The sequence below is a fragment of the Pelecanus crispus genome, chromosome 3, assembly GCF_030463565.1.
Source record: "Pelecanus crispus isolate bPelCri1 chromosome 3, bPelCri1.pri, whole genome shotgun sequence".
Taxonomy (NCBI): Eukaryota; Metazoa; Chordata; class Aves; order Pelecaniformes; family Pelecanidae; genus Pelecanus; species Pelecanus crispus.
The window spans coordinates 2,029,700-2,050,700 of record NC_134645.1 but is presented as its reverse complement, the minus strand read 5'-3'; the positions used below and the strand labels follow the sequence as shown (position 1 = coordinate 2,050,700).

General features: G+C 43.3%; 1 protein-coding gene across 1 annotated transcript in view; it reads right to left on the bottom strand.

The window, feature by feature from the left end:
- The window catches only part of SPTBN1 (spectrin beta, non-erythrocytic 1), a 93,194-nt gene that overhangs the window by 21,565 nt on the left and 50,628 nt on the right, over positions 1–21,001 (bottom strand). The window contains exons 9-19 of the mRNA XM_075708598.1: positions 20,128–20,245; positions 18,593–18,751; positions 17,674–17,976; positions 16,682–16,835; positions 15,113–15,983; positions 14,824–14,961; positions 13,427–14,183; positions 12,966–13,168; positions 7,122–7,212; positions 2,432–2,578; positions 548–811 (exon numbers count right to left, since the gene is read on the bottom strand). Of these exons, the coding sequence (XP_075564713.1) occupies positions 548–811; positions 2,432–2,578; positions 7,122–7,212; positions 12,966–13,168; positions 13,427–14,183; positions 14,824–14,961; positions 15,113–15,983; positions 16,682–16,835; positions 17,674–17,976; positions 18,593–18,751; positions 20,128–20,245 (3,205 nt within the window). The remainder of the gene's footprint in view (positions 1–547; positions 812–2,431; positions 2,579–7,121; positions 7,213–12,965; positions 13,169–13,426; positions 14,184–14,823; positions 14,962–15,112; positions 15,984–16,681; positions 16,836–17,673; positions 17,977–18,592; positions 18,752–20,127; positions 20,246–21,001) is intronic.

Below are 21,001 nucleotides of genomic sequence, written 5' to 3'. Positions count from 1 at the left end.
CATGTTGCAAGGAACAAGGCTTAAACACAGATTCACAACTGTGGCCACCTGCTGATATCCCTCAGTTACGCCTGCTTGTGCAAATGGTCAATTTGGCCAACACCACAGCTGAATCTCTTCTATCGGTCATTCACAAATTACCCTGAACAATTGGAGCACAGCTAATTGCACACAAGAGCTTCATTGCTCCCTGCTGTCCTTGCTGCCTTTACAGCAGGGAATCAGGGACCCACCAGCTTCGGACAAGTTTGAATCACAGGCAAGCAGCCTTGTATGGATAGGGAATGACCGGTGACTGGAGGACTACAGCAGGAGACAGAATAAATATATTAATGAGGGGAAGGAAGGCAGTATAAGGTAGAGATTGTATCAAGAAATTTATGGCTGATTTGTTTCTGGGTGTATTTCTGGTTCTTCTTAAAGACAGAGGAAAAACAGGAGGAAAGAAAAGCAAATAAATCTTTTCTAAACTGAAAGGATCCCCCGTCTGTTCCCTTGAGTGTAAATAACTGCTATCTGCCCTCTCTGCAACCTGCGCTCCATTTACCTGCTGCTTCTTCAACAGGATGTTGACACTGGTGAGATCTTTTCCGTAGTCGTCCGACTGAATTTGACTCTCCAAACCATTCAGCCACTTATCCAAATCAGCACAGCTCTGGGTAAAAAGCTCCGCCTTGTTTGCATCAAAGAGACGCTGAGCCTTGGTCTGGGTAGTGGATTCAAGCTCTTCCCACATTTGATGGAGACCTGTCAGCTTTTCTTTCACTACGGCTTCAGTCTCTGGTTTCTCTGCAATGAGCTGCATTCCCTCCTGCAAAGCAAAGAGCACAAAATGGTACCTCCTCAGGAGCACTTGCAGACCCTTAGTTAAATTACTCTGATTAGCAAGCACTCAGGATTCCTCATCTGCTGGCAGCAACCACCACGCATTTTCTCTCTCCAATTATCCTTCCAGAACATCAGCTCCCAGGTCCGTCTGTTGCCAGGAAGAGGGTTTCTTGGCAATGGGAAGGTCAAGCAACGCCTCCTTTCTCTTCCCCACTACACGTGTTCCTTTGCAGGAGCTCCTGGGGGCACTGCTCAGAGGGAAGCAGAGCAGGCTGCCCCGTGCCCCCGTGCGACAGCGGAGGAGGGAGCTGCAGCTGAACAAGCTGTGTGTGTGTCCAGCTTCTGTGGGCCATTGCACCAGGAGAGCGATGGCGACCCAGCATAATGCTGGGAGAGGGAGCTTAGGGCACCAAAACTGAGCTGTGCAACTGAAGAGGGTTGTGTCCATGGGTTATAGCAATTACCGTGGGTCTAAGCTAATACCAGAGAGGAGCAATCTTCCTTGGGAAGCAGGAACCCTGTACCTAGCACCAGCAGAGCACCTGGACTTAAGATACCTTTCTACCTTCACAAAGATTGCATTAGTTTTGGAAATATTTTCTTTACTTCTAATTATACTTCTACCTCTGCACCTGGGTGGTGCTGACAAGGGACAAAACCTTTTCAGATGTGAACACTACTCAACCCAGCACATTTAATAGCTGGGACCACCGGAAACATTAATACAGTGATTGTCAGCTGTGGCTGACACACAACTTTGGTACTTTGCTGCAATCTGATTTTTCAGAGGCAAAGGGTGAGGATGTATTAGCATCACTAAAAAGGTACTTCCAGTACTAAGAGCAGCCTTCTAATCACATCGTTAAAGGGTATTGCTCTTTGCAGATCACAGAAAAGCTTCTAATGGGATACAGAGTGCCAAACTGGGAGAGGAAATGAGCAATTAAGCTAACTTACACTGAACAGAAACCCACTGTCAGAGCTAAAGACGAGACCTCCTTAGTGTTCCAGAGCTGCACATGAGAAATGGCGGGGGGAGGAAGTACAGCTCATCACAGCATATTAAAGCCTTCAAAGTAACTTGATACAGAGCTGTGAATCTTAATTAAACACAAAACGGGCTGTTCTTTACCTCATGCGCTAATTTTGCATGGGGAAAGGCAGCCTGATTGTAGTCCTGAATGAAAACCAGCACGGCAGCAGGGTAGTCTAAATTCAGTTATTCGCCTACATTCAGTTATTTTCCAGGAAGTATTTCTACTTTATTAGCTCAAATCATATCATTTGCCCCTTTTATGCTTTGGATATGAAAACTAGGTTATGCCTTCCTCCTAACAGATAAGAAAGACTAGACTAAATTAAATTGGCAACTTAGTGACTATGCTGTGAGAATGTCTTGGATAAAAAACATTTAACATCAATGAGGAATAAAAATGGGCTAGATGGAGACACGATGCGATAGATATTCTACAGTAATGAAATCTCCTTTTGCCTCAGCTGGAGAGATGATTCAAGAACCAATTCTGCAGAGGAACAGATCCCATCTCTGTGCACAAATATCTTCAAGAAAGATGAGGGCATTTTTCAGACGTTCTTGGGTTACCTTTTCAATCTTCTCCAGCCATTCTTTGTTGGATGCAAGTTCTGCCATAAACGCCTGATGCTTCAGCCATTTGCTATGCAGGTTCCTCGCCTCATCATAGGACATATCCTGGGCTGTAAGCATCTTTTCATTGATCCAGAGTGAGAGCTGAAAAGGAAAATACACAGGTGTTTGTGAAAACGTTTGTAGTGTGAAATGATGCGAAATATCAAAATGCCTCCAGATCAAGGATAAAGAGATGCCTCTACAGAAGAGCTGCATGAGATTCAGAGCCTGCTTCTACTCAGGTTTCAGTCAAGGATCCACCTCTCTAACAGTTAGATTCAAACATCCAGCTCCAATACATAAATAACCCATGACTCAAGCAGAAAGGAATCAACTCCGTGATGAGCAAAATCAAACACACAGGTCTCACCTGGTTCAACAGCAAGGGAAACAGGGACTAGTGTCCTACTTATTGGTCACAGTGTATTTTCGTACTGCTTTTCCCTTGCAACATTACTCAGTGTGGTACTCAGGACCGGGACTCGAATGTCACCACCACACCCCTGTGGAGCCTTACCGACTTCCTGAGGACATTGCAGAGGTACAGGCTAATGCAGTGGCATGCAAGAGGCACTCTCCAGAATTAAACAGAGCCCCAAGGTACCTTTTTCAGGGAAACACTGAATGAGAAATTCTGTATTTCTACTCGCATCGAAAGTCTTAATAGAGATGGGTTTGTACCATTAATTCACACCACATTCGTACCTTTTCCCCATAGTCTTTATATAGGTTTACATAAATAAATTTATTTGTCCAATCTCCATTAGGGTTTTGGTACTCAAGACTTTCCTTTTCCCATTACGTAAAATCCAAGATTGATTTCATTCCCATTTTGTGCAATACAAAGGCACTGAGAACACTTTCCAGATCAACGCTAGAGAAAATCACTACTTTCAAAGACAGCTTATTTGCCAAGGGCAAATAGAATGTGAGAATGATCATAGCAGCCAACATCAAATTTCCTCCTAGGGTGAGTCTGACTGCTTTATCTATCCCTTAGGTGTGGATAAAAAACACGTTCACAGGAACGTTTACAGAATTTGAAAAAGATTCATTTTCTGCACATTTAGAGTCACCTACCCAAGCAGAAAATGCGAAAACAAATCTAACTTTTGTTTCCAGAATGCCACTTCAGTGATGCAGGCCGTCCTGCGGAGGAAGCACCCTGACAAGAAGAGTAACAGCACAGGCGAGACTCGCCAACTCTCCGCTATGCACTCAGGATACAGGGCAACAAATTCCATTTAGCATTCGCAAGCCTTTTTTAAATTGTCCCTTAAAGGCACTGTTAAGCTCCACAAAAAGGGAAAACTTATCAGAGCAATCAAAGAAACTCCTCATCTTATCTTGCTGTCAAGACTAAAGAGAGAAATGCTCGTGTTAAGGAAGAGCTCTGCAGGCAGCGATGTTCACAGTTGTAACAGGCTACTGTGCTACTTAACAACCAAAGGCTGCATTAGGGATTACTATATAACCCCAAATTAGTGGTTTTACTCCTGCCTTTCTGGGTAAGAGACAGCTGCTGTACTCTGCAAATTGCACTGCTTGTCTTTCATTGTTTGCTTTTACTCAGCCACAGCATTAAGCCTTCTGAGGATTTCAAAGTGCTTCCCAAGGAAAGGTAGGATCGCTCACATTAACAGATGGGGTGAACCGAGACACAGACGATACGTGGTACCCAGCCAGCAGCTGCCAGGATAAATCCCTCATTTCTGACTCTCACCATGTTGTTACGTTCCTTCTGATAACACAGAAGTGCAAATAAAGCATTTTAGGGGAGACTATTAAAAGCTGAGTTTTGCAACCGCTATAGTCACCGGAAGTCAGTATCTTCAGCGCAAAAGTTGATTTAAAAAATAATACAGTAATTCCCTAAAAGAGTGCCTCAGATCAACGTTCAGAGTACTTATTTCTCCAGAAAACCCAAGTCAGTTGTTCATGCCAGCAGAGCTAGCTATTAGGCTTCCTCCCATGCTCTGCACCTATACCACAAAATTTTGTTTCTGCTCTCAGCTCCCAGAAGACTGTAACACTCCGCAATGAAAACCAGGCATAGAATCATAGAATCGTTTAGGTTGGAAAAGCCCTTTAAGATCATCCAATCCAACCATTAACCTACACCACCAAGTCCACACTAAACCAATTAAGGGTAGACCAGACTAAACCATGACCCGAAGTGCCACATCTACCCGTTTTTTGAACGCTTCCAGGGATGGTGAGCATGAACTAAGAGAAATGCAGAGACAAAACCCTTCTAAATCTGGCAGAGCAACAAGGGAAGGTGAAAGAGCACTGACTGCTGCTGCGCTTCCCAGACGTTGCAAATACCCAAGTTGACACAGCCTATCTTGCGGCGTACGGTTCACAGACATCTGCGCTGCATGACAAAACCTGCCGGCACACTCCGCGAACAGGCAGAAAACTTCTGACATGTGGAGTCTCGCCAAACGCTTTCACTCTGGCGTCTCCAGAGAAATTAGCCCCAGACGGTGCTGGGGCTTCTAAGCACTTAAGGGAAGATCAGCTTTAATCTCTTCGAAGGTGAGCTGTGAAAGAGCAGGAAGTCAAAGAAAACTAAATGGCAAAATTTATCACATCTCCTCTTCTCAGGATTTTCTGCAGTCACTCTCTATTTCATTCACTCAGCAAATTTATGTAACACGTTCAGATTTATGAATGCGAGAAACAGACAAAAAAGCAACTCCCCAGGATTAACCTGTGATAATGTATCTGACTACTAACAACAAGAAAATCCGCTGTGTGTTCCCTTGCCTGTGACCCGGAGGGAGGGTTTATCATCGCTGAGCTGTTGGTACGAGCACTGCCCTGCCACCTCCTCGAGCGCCAGTGACCCCGCTCACCGCCTCGCCGGCGAGTCAGAGGCAGGGAGGAGCGAGGGCAGGAGGCCACATCTACCATCACGCTTCAGCACGGAGTGACCGGCGAGGAAAGTGGCTTCCCCGGGGGAAGGGGCACACCGCAAGAACACTCTTCCTTTCCTCAAGTTACAGACGGATGGGAAACCGTCCCTAAGGCAGCGGGCAGGAAGGCCGAAGGATCACTGCCAGGTTAAGCGGAGACTGGTTCAAATCTGTTTTCTAACAGTTCTCAGCTTCACGGTCGGCGCTAACGAAGAAGCGAAGGGCGAGGTATTCCCTTGGCTCCCTCCCACCCCGCAGGACAGCGGTGCTCCATCGCGCAATCCCTCCAGCCCAACGCAGGTATCACAGGCACTTTGTAATCACACTAATGCAAATTCTAAGTCTCATTATGGCTGTCTTCTCGGAAAACAAGCATTCAATTATCGGCAAGGCTAATGTCCTCTCAAGAAAGACTGGAGAAATTCGTAACATTTGGGTATTGTAAGTTCTGTCTTTGAACCCTGCAGTGGAGACATCCATGCGTTAGTGGCTGGAGAGAAACAATCGAGAGGAAAGGCATTCAGGCGGCCAGACACTAGAGCTTTCATCTTTTCCTTTTTCTTTCAACGATACAGGGGAAAAAACCAGATCCTAGGGAACGCAACCACATTGACACAGAGGCTAGAAGAGCTCCAAGAGCCAGGGGATTTTTGTACCAGAGATGTTACAGAGGAAGGAAGAAGCTGCTGCTAATAACAGCAGAATTTTTGCTAATCTGTCATGTTTTTACTACCAAGGAAGGAGCAATTTAAGCCAAGTTCATGGCTAGCTTACGCAATGCAGGAAAATAGACTGCATCTAGGCAACCAAGCAGTAAACATCGTTTGCCCCATTTATGATTGTCATTTTGTTTCTTTCTTGTGCGAAATCTCAGCTGCGGGCAATTCCATTCAGACACACTGCAGCGTGACTTCCAGTCCCTTGTAGCTGGCTAAGATGTGCAGCTAACGTGATGACTCCTGAATTTAAAAGCACAGCTTTGTCATAATCGGCGCTCTTTGCAGGCTTCAGATAAGGATAGCTCATTTTTAATGTACATCACAGGCAAGGCTCTTCAATATCTGTCAGTATGGCATGAAATAACCTGAAAATTACTTGATTAATTCCTCATACTAGGAACAAGATTATTCCTAACTTTAAAATGTTGCCTTCGGTGTAAACAGTCCATGTAAGTCACTAGAAAATCTGGACGGGATTTCTTTTTTTAAATGTGATAGTACTTAACAATTTTAAACACATGCGAACTACCAGATAAATAACACATTAAAAATGATCCAGTTTAATCCTGCTCCCCTCTTATTCCTAACCTCCTATTTTTCTGACTAATGTTTTGTAGAATTCACTTGAAATCTCCTGCACCAGGCCACATACATATATACAGCTGTAGACAAAATTCTTAATGAGTTCAGTGCTAATCCCACCAGATTCCACATGATTAATTTATACCACAGCAGAAAATCTTCACTGCTTTTGGCAATTTTCCCCTCTCTTTAGCTTAGATGACAAAAGCAAATTCAGTTCATGAGGAAAAAAGAAAACAAACCCAAACAGATTTTTGCAGGGTTTTGGGCGGGGTCTTTTTTGAATTGTTTACTCCACACTAAATACTACCGGATGACTTGACTGCAAAACGCTGAGTGTTCCAGTCCTCATAAAATGTGGGGTAAGAATGCTCTTGTGCAGGATGCAGCTTTTGGCGATAAAAGCGAAAGCATGTAATTTACCTCTTGACAATCCTGAAGAAACTTTTGAAGATCCCTGTTATCTTTCAGTCTCATCAGAAGTTCACTGGCTGCTTCACGGTTCTTCCTATGTCTAGTCAAAAAAACAAGAGCAGAGAAAAAAACCCTTGAAATGGGCATTTCATGCAAACCCGTCAGTTTTTTGTTTCTGTAGCCCCTCTGGGATACATGTATTGAGTAAGTATGTGGTGTGTGTCTTTTGCTGCCTCAAATGAAGGACAATTCGGAAGGTCAGATATGCATGTGTTATTTAATGCGCTTACTTAAGTTCAGCATCTACTTGTTTTTGCGACCAGTTAAATACACAGGGAAAATTTTGAAGCCAGCAGGGTTTCACAAGTGTTATGTACACAATTGGGCCCACTAATTTCACAACCACAAGGCAGTTCAGACTGTTTGCCAAAAAACGTAAGAAAACTATCTGCGAAATTGCAACAATAAGACTGGATGTTATGTGGCTCCTACAAAGTGTACAACGAGCATGACGGCAAGTACAAATACCTTTGCTATAGCTCAGCACTGCCTTCTCCTGAAGAAAGCTGTAGCGGTTTACATAACCTTCCAAATGCTGTATTTAACGAACAACGCATGCAACACACCTGCGCATGTCTGCAAACAGAAGCTTTATGCACATTGGAACATATTTTTCAGAGAGCAGGCAGAAGAAAAGAAAAGGTTAGTCTAGAAGCCCTGTTTTTAATTTACAGCTCTTTGCCCCTTGAAGGATGAGTCGTGCTGGTAGTCCCAAAGGTCTGGTGGGTTCTTCAAATGGACGTGGTGCCTGAAGAGCTGATTCCCAAGGTATCTCCGACCATGTTTTTAACTAATGCTTAATTTGGAGTAGTTATCCCTGTCCTTCAAGTATGTTCATTATTTATGAGGCGGTTTAGATGGAGGAGGTAAAGGTAATTTTTATTTACTCCTCTTTGTGTTAGATTCGTTCATATTTCACTCTGCAGGGTCATAAAGTGAAATACTGCTGCCCTTTGTAATAACCTAAGATAAATAGGGACAGCGAGTTAAAAATTATTTTAAAGGGTGGCAATTTATAAGATGATCTCAGCACATACTGGCAATAGCTAAATAAATCCATGTTAGTGGAAATCTCCAGAGACTCATGATATTCTAGAAGACTATAAATTGCATGTTGATGACAACGACTAGATTAAGATACCACTTTCCCTGATTTACAGTAAGTTACCAGAGCAAGCTCTCTGGCACGAATTTAGTGACTTCAGAAACACAAGGGATACTTTGGGATACGTTTTACATAAAAGCAAAAGGTCTGCAGGCAGAGGAATAGGAGAAAACCCTTTACAGGACTACAAATTGCTTCTCTTTTGTCTCAACAGCTTCCTCTGAATAACCAGGCAAGCAGCATCTATATAGCTGTAGGTCAAGAAAAATGATTTACAGATCAGATGGCACGGAAGACGTACGTAACCATCAAAGCAAGAGGCTGGAGTCCAAACCCAGGTAATCTTGAAGTTTTGACAGGTGTTATCTGAGAGAGCACAAAGGAAAGGACACATAAATTGTGCCTTAGGAAAAATCTCTCTAATACAGTTAACATCATTTGGTTTGATTCCACTCTTTCTTGGCTGGTTTTTATATGCCTGGGCAAATACAGTGCATTACTCAGGTTGCTAAAATGAAGCAAGGAATTGCTTGGGTGATTTTATCATGATGATTTCATAGATTTAAGGCTAGATTACATTATAGACTCACGTATTCTGGAGAGGACACAAGTTGTGAAATTAAAAGGAGAATTTTCATGACACTTATTTGAATAGAGTTAAGAGTAAGTAGAGAAGATCTTATGTTGAGAAAACTGGAGTTTAAAAAACTAACAAAAATACATCCCAGACAGCGCTGGAAATACTAACTTCAAGAACTTTGAAGGGAAAACATGCAGGGATATCAAACAGATGATGACATAGCTTGCTTTTTTTTTTTTTTTCCCCCTGTCCTCAGCATAACAAATATGATCTTTGGCACTTCGAGCTATTTAAACTGTAAAAGGTTGTTTGGTTGTCCAAGATGACCTGGAGTGAGACTGACAGATGAGTATTCTCTGAAGAAGAACAGGGCTGAACTGTAACAAGGTTTAGACTGGATACTTGAAGATGTGGCAGTAGTTTTCTGAGGATGGACACTGCTGGAACAGGCAGGAATTCCTGTATTTTCATGGTAGAACTGACGATATTTTTTATGGGAATAAAGGGCCTTAAGAAGTCATTTAGTCTGTTCTCCTTCCCCAAACTAGCTATATCTCAACATTATTAATTCCTTGCTCGTGTTTCCCTAAATTCTTTAAAAGCTCCAGTGGCAGAGATTTTAGAATTTTCTGTTCATAACTACTCCTACCACTAGAAAGCCTCTCCTACCCTCTACTACCAGTACGTCAGAAGGGCTTTAGGTAGAACAGAGAGGCAGACAGACTGGAGAACGGAACCCTTCGCAATATAAATTTTTATCCAGATACTAGAGGAGCGTGCTGTTCAGGAGGCTGCCCGGTCACCCTGCTTCCCTGGCCGCGTGCGCGGAGGCCCCAGCTGAGCCAGGCGGGCACGTCGGGGTGCGGGACAGGCTGGACTGCAGCTCTGCTGAAGGCTACAAGCACTCAGCCATCACTGCAGGGTGGAGAAAAACACAAAGCTTACTCTTCAACTGCTGACTGCAGTCGTAACTATTAAAATCCTGCTGAGACACGCACGGCAGAGAAGGGCCAGCAACCCTGTCACAATTAAGGTTGGCAATGACTGCTTCTTACTAATTTGCTAAAGTAGTTTGTGGAAGAAGATCCCACAGTCAGACAAAAGAGTTTGCTCTGCAGACTCTAATTATTTAGAATGACTTTGAATTCACCTGCCTGTTCAGATAAATAATCACATCTATGACTTACACCATCGCAGTGTCTAGGGCTGCATTAAAAGGGGGCTTCCCTATGCATATACCGAAGAGGCAACCTCAGATCCAAATGTCCAAGCTACGCCAGACCTACATGGTAAAAGAGGGGATAGGGAATATGCCGTAGCCAGTTAAAACATGGGGGCATCTTCCTTCTGTCGCAACATGAAGAATCTAAAAACAGGAAAATGAGATCCGTTCAGCACAAGGAGGTGTCTGACTCAAATTAATCCAAGAGCAGAACACCACAATTTGCCACAATGTTCCCATGCTGTCTCCCCAGAGGCCCCGAGAATGCTAACAATGCTGAAAACTGACAAAATCACTTGTGGTTTAACTGTAAGCCTGTGGGTTTCAAAGCCTGTGCAGGAATAATAAATCTTACACGTAGCGTGAATGCAACTGCCTGCTAAGAATACTGAGATATATACAAGGCAGTTTTAGCTTCTTTAGTTGTTCCAGCAAACGAGAGGCACTCTCCTTTCTGAATGGGCAAGAACAAAAATTACTTCTGTTCTCTGTTGAGAAGAAAGTTGCACAAATACAAAAGTTGATGAAAACCAGACCCAGATCACAATCCGAGTCAGATCTGTCACTGTCTTTAAACAAAATCTCATTTGCAGAATCAGAGAGGCTGTGTGTAGGCATGCAGACTTAAGGGCAGTCCCCTTACACTCTTCCAAGAGAAAATGGAGGAGAAAACGCTTCCCCTCTGGCTGGCAGAAACAGCAGCACAAGTCACCAAAGCAGGGACAGCTGCATGGGGGAGACCAGCTTCTTTCCTAGCTGGAAAAGCTAGCTAATGATATATTGAAACCCACCTTCCCCTTCCCTCACCCTTTCTCCATGTCCTTATTCCCATTTATTCTTCCCTGTGAACTGCACTAAAAGATTGTGCTGAAGTGTTTATCTCCTATTGCAGAGCTCCGCTCTGCTCCTGCACTCCTCTCCTTCCTTAGCCTGACGCCTACCATGTCTATTTAGATGGTAACCGTTTTAGGGCAGGGTCTGTCTGCTGTACCAAGGGACAGTGGGGTCTCCTCTGGAATAGCTTGAAAGCAAAGAACGCTACTAACAATACTAAAAACTACAAAGAGCTCCGTATGGGAAGTATGGAGCCACTGCGCATATTTGTACTTGTTTGTTTTGGTCCTTTGTTATACATCCAGGTGGAGCTTGGTGGGGAGAGCAATTTTTTGCAAAACCAGAGGCTTCCTTTGTTACCACTCCCACTACACCCAGCCCTAAGGCTTTGTTCTTGAGGCTTATCAGTCTTACAGACTCACAGAGCAGTCACACGGATTTCCTGAATAGCAGTGCACCGGATGGTTTTTGCAGTGGTCTGCATAAATAGCTTTGGAATTGAGGAAACACGTTGGAAAAAAGCGGGCTTAAAAAAACACAGTCTCTAGGACTTGCCTGCCATTCAGAGTAGGATCTCCAGCACACGTCCCACAGCCAGGAGGGCCCAGGTGGCCAGCTGGGGTGCCACAGGACAACGGGAACACAGAGAAGTAGCTGCACTGGGGGGAAAGTCACCAGAGCACCACAGCCGGGGCAGCAGCAACCTCTCTGCGGAGCACACGGGACAGAGGCTGAAGCTGTCCCCACTCCGGCCACCTCAGAAAGGGCTGCAAGAAGCAGCTCACCATTTGCCACTGTGTCCTTGGATGCTACCTTTTAATATTCCAAAAGTTACGGAAAGAAGACACCTGACCAGAAGGCCAAGATCAAGTCCTCCTGCTGGGAAAACTTACAGCAGAGGACACAAAGTCAGAGAGGGTGAATAAGGAAAATTAATTTCCTAGCTTTCACATAATCTCCTCTTCCTGGCCTTGGCAGATTCTCTTTGGGATCTAAAGAGAGTCAAGCTGGTTAGGGAGAGAACGCAAACATGAGGTATCCTTGGCGCTAGGTTGTCAGAGGGCTCAGAGGCCCTCAGCAAGCTCTGGGAACAGGAATGTCCCCCTCTCTGGAAGCCGTGAGCCACAGCTAAGGTGGAAGCATACACAGTGGGACATGTTCGCTGAAACGGGAAAGGCACAACATTTTCTGAACTACTTCAGTTCAGTTTCTCCTTGGAGATAAAGGCATCTGGATAACGCTGAGCTTACTGGCTACGGGAGGATGCAGGTCCGATAGAAGGGTCGTCGTAACATTTGACACCGAAGTTCTGTATGAGCTTACTGCTGGGTTCTGATACTCATGATTGAAAAGCACCTTGAAAGACTCCACTATTATTCAAACCAAAAGCAGAAAAAAACATGAATCATAGCCATCAAAACTGAACATGGGGTTTTCAAAGAAAAAAACTCTTAACGTTCTACAGCATCCATGCCACAGCTAAAGAGACAAAGCAGAAGACTTGTTCCAGGATGAAAGACGCATTTGTACCACTGCTTCCTAATCTGATTTCAGAAGGGCCAGACAAGTTGGAAAAGGCGATCAAAGCCAAGCGGGTGAGGTAGATACAATGCCAATTACACTCCTGAAGAGCCACATTCCTTCCTCAGAGGAAGGACAGGAATACATTATTATAATTAAATCAGCTAGGAGGTAGCAGAGGGAACTAAGACTTGTGGAACCAGGTATAGCTAACTGCTACAGCTCCCACCATAACACACAGTCTGTTAATACTCCAAGAATTATACAGCAACACTCATATAGCCAAATTCTGGGTAGTGAGCTCATTACCTAGTAAATCTCTGGAAAATGGGAGAGGTAACGTTTAATTAAGATTAGCCCGGCACATTTTTGAAACATTACAGTTCCTATTTTTCCACAGGACAAAGAAAACAGTCTGCAGCAGACATTTTCTAACATGTTACTCTGCCTTTGGATTCTGGTAAAAAGCCATCTCTCAGAGAACAGAATTAAAGTATGAACAGCTACATTCCGCCATCATTCGGACCTTACCTGTCATCAATAGAGTCCACTTTCTCCTGGATTTTATCAGAGTTAATGTTCCCATCACTAACTAGCCTCCTGCCAGTCTCTACAACTGCATTGATCTTTTCTTCATTGGCATCCATCGTGGTCATGAAATCCTCCTGCTTTTTAATAGCAGCTTCTGCTCCTTCCAAGGTAGTGGGCATTTCTGTGTGCGCCAAAACATACTCCTGTGATTAAAGCATAAATCAGAGAGATAAAAGTATTAGGCTCGGGCTATGCTGTCTGCTCCGACGACAGATTTACCACATATGAAAAGAAACATCTCCCAAGAACGGTTAGAAGCAAAATACAAAAAGCAAATTACAGTTAAAAAAGGGCAGTTTATCTGTTTGTAGCTCTCCTGCCAAATGATCTTGTTTGTTAATTGCTTGCACTATATGGTACCAACCTGTAGAAATGAAATAAAGTGTATCTTGACCACTTGCCTGGTTATTAAGAAATGCTTCTGCTTGCTTTGTATCTCTGAGAAATAGCTGGTAGGCATGAGACTGGGAAAGGAGATTTTGCCTGTTCTCCCACATTTTGTGGAGCTCATTCCATCCAGTGTCCAGAGCTTGCAGGCGCTGGCGCAAGAACATGTACTGAGCATCAGTTTGCCCTTGTGTCACCATTTCACCCATGTCCCTCATTTTCTGATAATCTTCCTCATAATTGTTGATTTCATTCTTAATATTCTCATGTTGAGTGAGCAGCTTCTCAGCCTCTGTCAGTGTGTTGGGCATATCTTCGGATGCAATTGCAGTCTGTGTTCTGGATAGCCAAGACTGGAAGTCATCCAAATCTCTCAGGAACTGCTGCAGTTTGCTTGCCTCTCCAAGGGACTCTTCCCGGTTCTTGAGGGTGGTCTTCATTTCTTCCCATACGTCGTTGATTTCTGCGAGCCGTGAAAGGATAGCCTGTGCCTGGTCAGGATGCTCCGATTCCAACTTTTCGGCCTCTTTTTGCAGGTCGCTTAGCTTGGCTTCGATAGCTACCAGGTCACGTTCCATGCCCGTCAGCTTCCTCTGCAGGGCCATCACTCCAGCTAGATCATTACCCAGATCTTGTGTGGATTCGATCACTTTGGTCTTTTCCCTGATCCAGGACTTGGTTTCATTACATTCAAGATGGTAGTTCTGGATACTCAGAGCAGAGAGCAGAGCATCCTTCTTCCTATCTACCAGTTCTCTGAACTGGCTCCATCTGAAATTTGTGAGGAGAGAAGAGCAGAGAAATTGAGATTTGTGTACAATAAGGGAAAAGGATATGGCAACATAGCTGAGTGAGCAGTTGTCATATTAACTTGGTAAGCCATGAAACGACCTAAGTATTCAGGTTTTTTTCAGTCCTTCCCATATCATCAATCGTTTTAGCAAAACAACCATTAACCAAGCTATGGCGTATATTAGAATATGACAAGTACCAGCAATATCGAGTCCTTAAAAGTATAATTTTTCCTCAAGTGAAAAATTGCTAGTTACATCTAATTTTCACACCAAATGTAGTCTCTCAGTTTATTTTGAAGCCACAAAATGAGTGAGTTCACATGAAATTATACTGGTTTCTTTTTTGTCATAATAGTCATCACAGTAAATTTCCAGCTCTCAAATCAAGGTACCGATACACTCAGGACCTGATTGAAGTCAAGAGCAAAACTCCATCTGTTAATCAAATATTTGAAAGACACAGCTCTTTTTCCTTCTGAAACTTTAAAGGCCTACCTTGAAGATACTTCAGGTAACAGTATCAGAGTATCTTAAAAAACACATACAAGAAACACAAATGACCCCACTGTACTTGTTTTGGCCAGCGTCATGTTCATGAGCATGCGGCCTCCACTTACCTTGTGTTGAGTTTATCTTGCTGTGCTTTGATCTCCTTCTCACTGGGATGGCCGCTGTGCATTAGCTGTCTAGCAATTTGGTTCACTACTGCAACACGGGATGCCTGATTGTTCATTTCTGGTTCTAAGCTTTCAAATCTGGAGTGGGGGGAAAAAAACAAACCAAACAAAAAAGATCACACAGGCAGGCATTAGAGAATCTGAGCCACAGGCAAGGTGAGAAAGATAGCTGGTATAAAAAAAACCTCCACCCAGTATTCCCCAGACTTCCTGGTCAAGTCATTCTCACCTGTGCTGGATCACTTCCAGGTCCTCCAGCTTCTCTGGAATCTGCATGTTATTCAGCCACTTCTCCTTTTCGTCAATCCAAAGCTCACAGGCATCTGCCTCACTGAACATCTTGTAAAGAGCGAGGGTATCCTGCAAGGCCTGTTTACGCAGCCGAGTCAGCTCAGCAACCTCTTTGTATCTTTCCTCTATTCCGGATAATCTGCCCTGCACATCCGGAGATCCAGCATGTTCCTGTGGTAGAGCCTTTGCTTGTTCATGAAGCGAGTCAATGGTTGGCCGGTAGCTTGCAATCTCTTCAGCCACATCTTTGTGTTTCTTGACCAAGGACTGAGTGGAATATTCATCATGGCCAACATCATTGCTGGAAACAATTTTGAGGATGTCCAACATCCATGCATCAATATCATCGGCATCAGCTTGGAACTGGTGAAGGAGAGAGGCTTCCTCCAGACGCTTCTTCCTAATGGCAGATAACTGTTCCAAGTTAGCCCATTGCTCCCGGATATCCTTAATTCTTTCTCTGATTTTCTCAGACCCAAAATGCTCTTCCGCAATCATGTCTTCACCTTCTTTTATCGCCTGCTGAAAGTGGCCACTACGACCACTCATTTCGTCTTCAAACGCCTTATGCTTACTCAAGAGACGGACAACACTGGTTAGGTCCTTCCCATAGTCATCAGATGACAGGATCTGTTCCTTCTCCCTGATCCAACCCTCTTCTTCAGCCATTTCCCAGAAGAATTTCCAGAGGCGCCGGGACTCCTCCAAGCGGGCCCGGCGCTCAGCTGCGAGCTGGCACAGCTCTTGGTAACAGAACTCCATGTGAGCGACGCGGTCCCTGATAACCTGCGGGTCACACGGTTTGTAACCTGTTCAGACAGAGAAGGTACATTACAACTTGGACTGATTCATTTTCATCTCTACAGCTGGGGCATACACAGAGTTCTTAATTCCTGTTTCTTCCATCTCTGAAGTTTGTGTAAAAGAATTCTAGCTAGTCTCCTGAAAGTGAGCGTGAACTATTCAAGCTCCACCATACAGTAACACAGATCAGAAAATACTGTTCTTTGCATAAAGACAAAAAACAATCCAAAAGGAAAGGTATTCATGACTGTTTTCAGTGAAACAAAATTCACTACTCCAGATTCATACCAGCTTCATACACACAAGTGCACAAAATGAACATCGTTTACTCCAGTCGATGACGCTGGTTCAGTGGAATTGCTTTTATTTAGCATAAATCGGGACAATATCAGACTGGGTCCAAGAATTTGCCTTGTTTGCATTAGAAACACAGAACGGGGAATTAATGGTGACTACTACGAAGTTGCAGCAGTTGCTGGTTAGGAGCGTGACATCCCATGCAAAACACAATGCCACAATGAATTCTTCAGCAGGCACCTGGACAAATTAATCATTGACACAGTGAGTAAAGAAGGAACAAATGAAGCTGGATTCTCTTATTCTGGTGCTGAATGTAACCTAACGTGCCTTGCAGAACTAATGAGGCTTATAGATAACCTCATATGTAATTAAGACAAAGAAGGCTGTGTTGGCTGCTAGTTACCTTCTCCATCGGTGGCAAACTTCTGAGCAGATGCATTGACCCCTCTCACTCTCTCAGCCTGAATAGCAATGTCAGCTTCCACAAGAGCATGTTTCTGCAACAGGTCTTCAACTCCTAACAAATGTTTGCCATAGTCTTGGGACAGCAGAAGCACCTGATCAAAATGTAAAAGACAAGTAAAATGGGTGAAGGCCACAAGCTCTTAGTTTCTTAGTGACTCCAGGCATTGCTCTGTTCTCTGTTGTTACGCTGATTTAAGTCCAGAGAAACACCAGGCCCATAAGGAGAGCTATTTCAAATGTAGACACACATCTACGGCTGATACGAATTTGAGCCAGTATTTTTAAAATCACTGGCAACCATGAAGAACTTGACTGCTCTTTAATGCAGTTTTAAGTCTAGGATGATGAGAAGCTAAGTCAGCTCAGCAGGACCATCGAAAAGCACTCAGTCCAGGTGCTGTGAGCTGCCACTGAGCTACGCACATCCCCCTTTCCTCCAACAGCTTCCAACTTCTGCTGGCTGATGGACAAAAACAAAGTCATGGTCCTCTCCCTTCCCAGATCCCAGGAGAACAGACAGGAAGAAATTCATGCTTTTTAAAGCACAGAGGTGAAGAGGTGACTTGTTCCCCATGTAAATTGTGATGAAGAGAGGTTACTTAATTCCCTTTCACCAAAATTGTCATCCTTACCCAAGCACTGTGACCAAAGCCTCTGGCCCTTATGAGAGAGGCATGAAGCAGGAAAGCAGCTTTTTCTAGGAGCAAACTTGTTCTTTTCCTTACTTGTTTTTAATCTTTATTTTTAAAAAATCGTCATAAGGTATAAAGAATTTGTTCACTGCTCTTGAATGTGTATCTTCTGCATTTGTCTATTAAACTAGAGGGGCAAAATGAATCCTAAAAATTTAAATTTTTTAAATTTTAAAAAAAAGGACATCTACACCTCTCCAGAGTACTTGGTCTATGTTCTCAAATGGCTAACACTTACCTTCATTTCATCCATCCAGTCCATAATGTACAGCATTTCCTGGAAAATCTTTTGCAGGCCAAGATTCATCTCCAGCCGCTGTCTCCGCGCCCTGAGCAGCTCCAGGAGATACTCCCATAGGCGTATAACGTTGTCCTTTCTCGCAGTAATTCGTTTGATATCATGGTAATTTTCAGTCTCAAGCTCCTTTGCAACCGCAACCACGGCCTGGACTCGTTCTTCATACGCTGCAATGTCTGTTTCAATGGCCTCGTGCTTTTTTGTTGCGGCCTCTACTGCTGGAAGGTCAAAGCCAAAATTATCCTGTAAAGACAGAGATGCTTCTTCAGTAATGGCTGCTTAGGAGAAAAGCCCTACTGCGCATAATATGATTTCTGATTGTGCAGAATACACTTCTTAGCAGATTTGGCATCTCAAAATGCTCTGAAAAGTCGTCTTTAATAAAATCAGAGATACCTCTGATAAACAGAGAACCACTGATAAAATCAGAGATATCATTTACTACCTCTGGGGGAATAATCACAGTGGCCATCAGGATTAAGCTGGGGGTTTTGAATTTTTTTGAAGTCATCTCTAATATTAAAAAATAAAATTAATCCCCAGGCTAACTGCATTGAATTGACCGAACTGTTCAGATAAAGAAAATTTTGACTGTGGGTAGGTCTTTCCACACCAATATCTCCCGAGCTTAGACTGATAGATTCAAGGAAGAGATATCACAAATGCATTAAAGACAGGACAGACTACGTACATGTACGCACTAAATATACATTTGCATACACATACAACAAATATAAATATACATAGATTCAGTAAAATATGATGCATAGGGGAGCAAGTGTTCTCTTTGCAAGAACTGTACCCTGTAATTACTCATGGGAATCATTTTAGTCACACAGACAATTTCTGAAAGCAGCACCTGAGAAACAAGACGTTGATTTTCACTCAGCCAAGTTTCTCTCATAGCTGCCTTGCGATCAAATCTGCGCGCAAGTTGTTCCAGTTTCTCTTGTCTGATGAGCTCATTTCGCAGTGCCAGTTCTCTTTCATGTTCAGCTTTTTCCAGTCTTTCCCAGGCCTGAAGATGTGGAGAAAAAAATATGCATCTTCTAAACACACATTCCTACAGGATTATGATAAATCACATCATCTTTGCATGAAATCAGGACCGAAGTCACTACAGCCAAGTTTCACAAAACTGGCTTATTTATTTATATGCCAATAAATCTGGTTTGTATTGGCTGGCCTTACACCTTGTCTGCTAATGTAAGCGCATGACTTAACACTTTTTCTCGATTCATTCATGCATTTTCTGAGCAAGGGGTATAAGACTTGTTTATCTCAGATGCATTTTCTTAAGTTCATCTGGGTTTTGCCTCCAACAAAGCCTAAGCAAACCACCTGGCTTGAATATGTAAGAGAGTATTTGTTTAAAAAAAACCCCTAAACTTCTGAGAACTACTCCCAAATAAGCGAATTCTATCTTCCTCCTTTAGGTAATGAGAATTAGAGATTCATGCCTTCTCACCTCTAAAATCAACATACAATTGTTGTTCTTTACTACATCCACTTTGGAAAAGAAAACAACTGCAGAATTGGGTTACTTTTGCTGCATACAAGTTCTTTTTTCCCCCAAAGCCAAAAGTTATTCAAATGCATGACACTAGCATTACAAAAATAAAAGGTCTTGGAAGCATATTGAAAGCCAGCTAACCACCTTTCAGATCTTCTTACAAACAACAAAAATACCCACAGTTAAGCACAAACTACCCAAGATTCTTCTAAATCTTAACAGATGTGAAACTGCCTGAAACCCAAGTATTTTAGGCATTCACAGGCAGAAGGGCTTAATGCAAAGAGGAGAGCTGGGCAGTTCCACTGCTCTCTAGGATGCAGACCGAGGCCACGGACACCCACAGCAGCTGCTCTGGGAACGCCAAGCATGATCAAACACAAACGAGGAAGGCTCACAGTTTTAAGTTGTTTGCTATCCTTGAGAGAGCCTGTCAGCTCTGCTGCTGTTCTGCCAGCTGCACCAGCACAACAAATAGCTGCATAAACCCTGAGACGGAACCCACAGGCTGGGTCATGGCGCAGCAGCGGGGCAGATGGGGAGGGCTACGACACCTAGATATTGTTGCTACTTTCTGTCGATTAACTCTAATAGCCAGGACCCCGGAGGGGCAAGGCAGGGCTACTAGATCCACAACCAACTGCACAGAATGACTGAGCATTTTTCCAGTGCAGAAGATCTTACAGATGCTGAGGATACCCAGGGACTTGGTTCAGATTCGTGAGTCCGAGCTATAAGAAAAGGTCGCCCCACCTCTCCCATCCCTTATCATCCCCCACGTCAAGGCTGGAGATAGCAGGTATGTTTCTTCCCAGTACACTGAGACACTGAAAGAAAACAACAAAATCCTGAGTTGCACAGGAGGAGCTGGCTCAGTTTACCTTGTTAATGTCAGAGATGAGTTTGCCCTCCCTTGGCATGTATACTTTCTGATTGTTGGCTCTCATTTTGCTTTGGATGGTAAAAAGCAGCACTTCTAGGTTTCCTTTTTCTGTAAATCTAAACAAAATTTTGCAAAAGAATTGAGTTACAATAAAGCTTTCATTGTTACTAAGATATTATGAAGCACTTCCTTAAAATATTGACATTATGAATGGAGCTTTCAGATAAACACCTTCATCTTGTGTGAAAGCTGGAAGCAATTGAAATAGCCCACACGTTCCCTGGAACCAGTTGGGTCAAACAGCAACAGAAACTTCACAGAAGTCAGTTGTCTGTGCGTTTAGATTTAAACCCCCTTGGGGGACAGAAGACTGCATTTTTTTTATTCTGCTACGTGCGTTGCCCTAGTTTACTCTATCAACTCAAGAAATAGAAGTTTTATTTAAAGCTCACTGCAGTCAATAAACTCTTCCCACTGTTTTCCCCGAGTTGTACGCCTGGGAAATAAACAAACTGCATAGGCACTAGGGAACAGACTGCAATTTTAGAAGATGTCTGGATACTCTGTAATGTTTTGGATTGTGATTATGATCCATAATAACTTATATTAGAGAAAAAATAATAAACAGATCTGATATCATAATGCTAAAAAAAAGTTCCAGAAATAAGTTGCACAGTTTTGGTTATATCAGTTTTAGTAAGCATAGCTATGTTTTACAAAGCCAGACTCACTTCCTCTTGATTTTGGATAAGCAGTAAGATTCTTTTAATAGCAGCGTATTGGTATTATACGCTGCTAGCAAGCGGGACTGGTGATATTACTACACGAACGTGGTATGCTATTACCACTCGTGATGAGGCAGGCACCTCAGA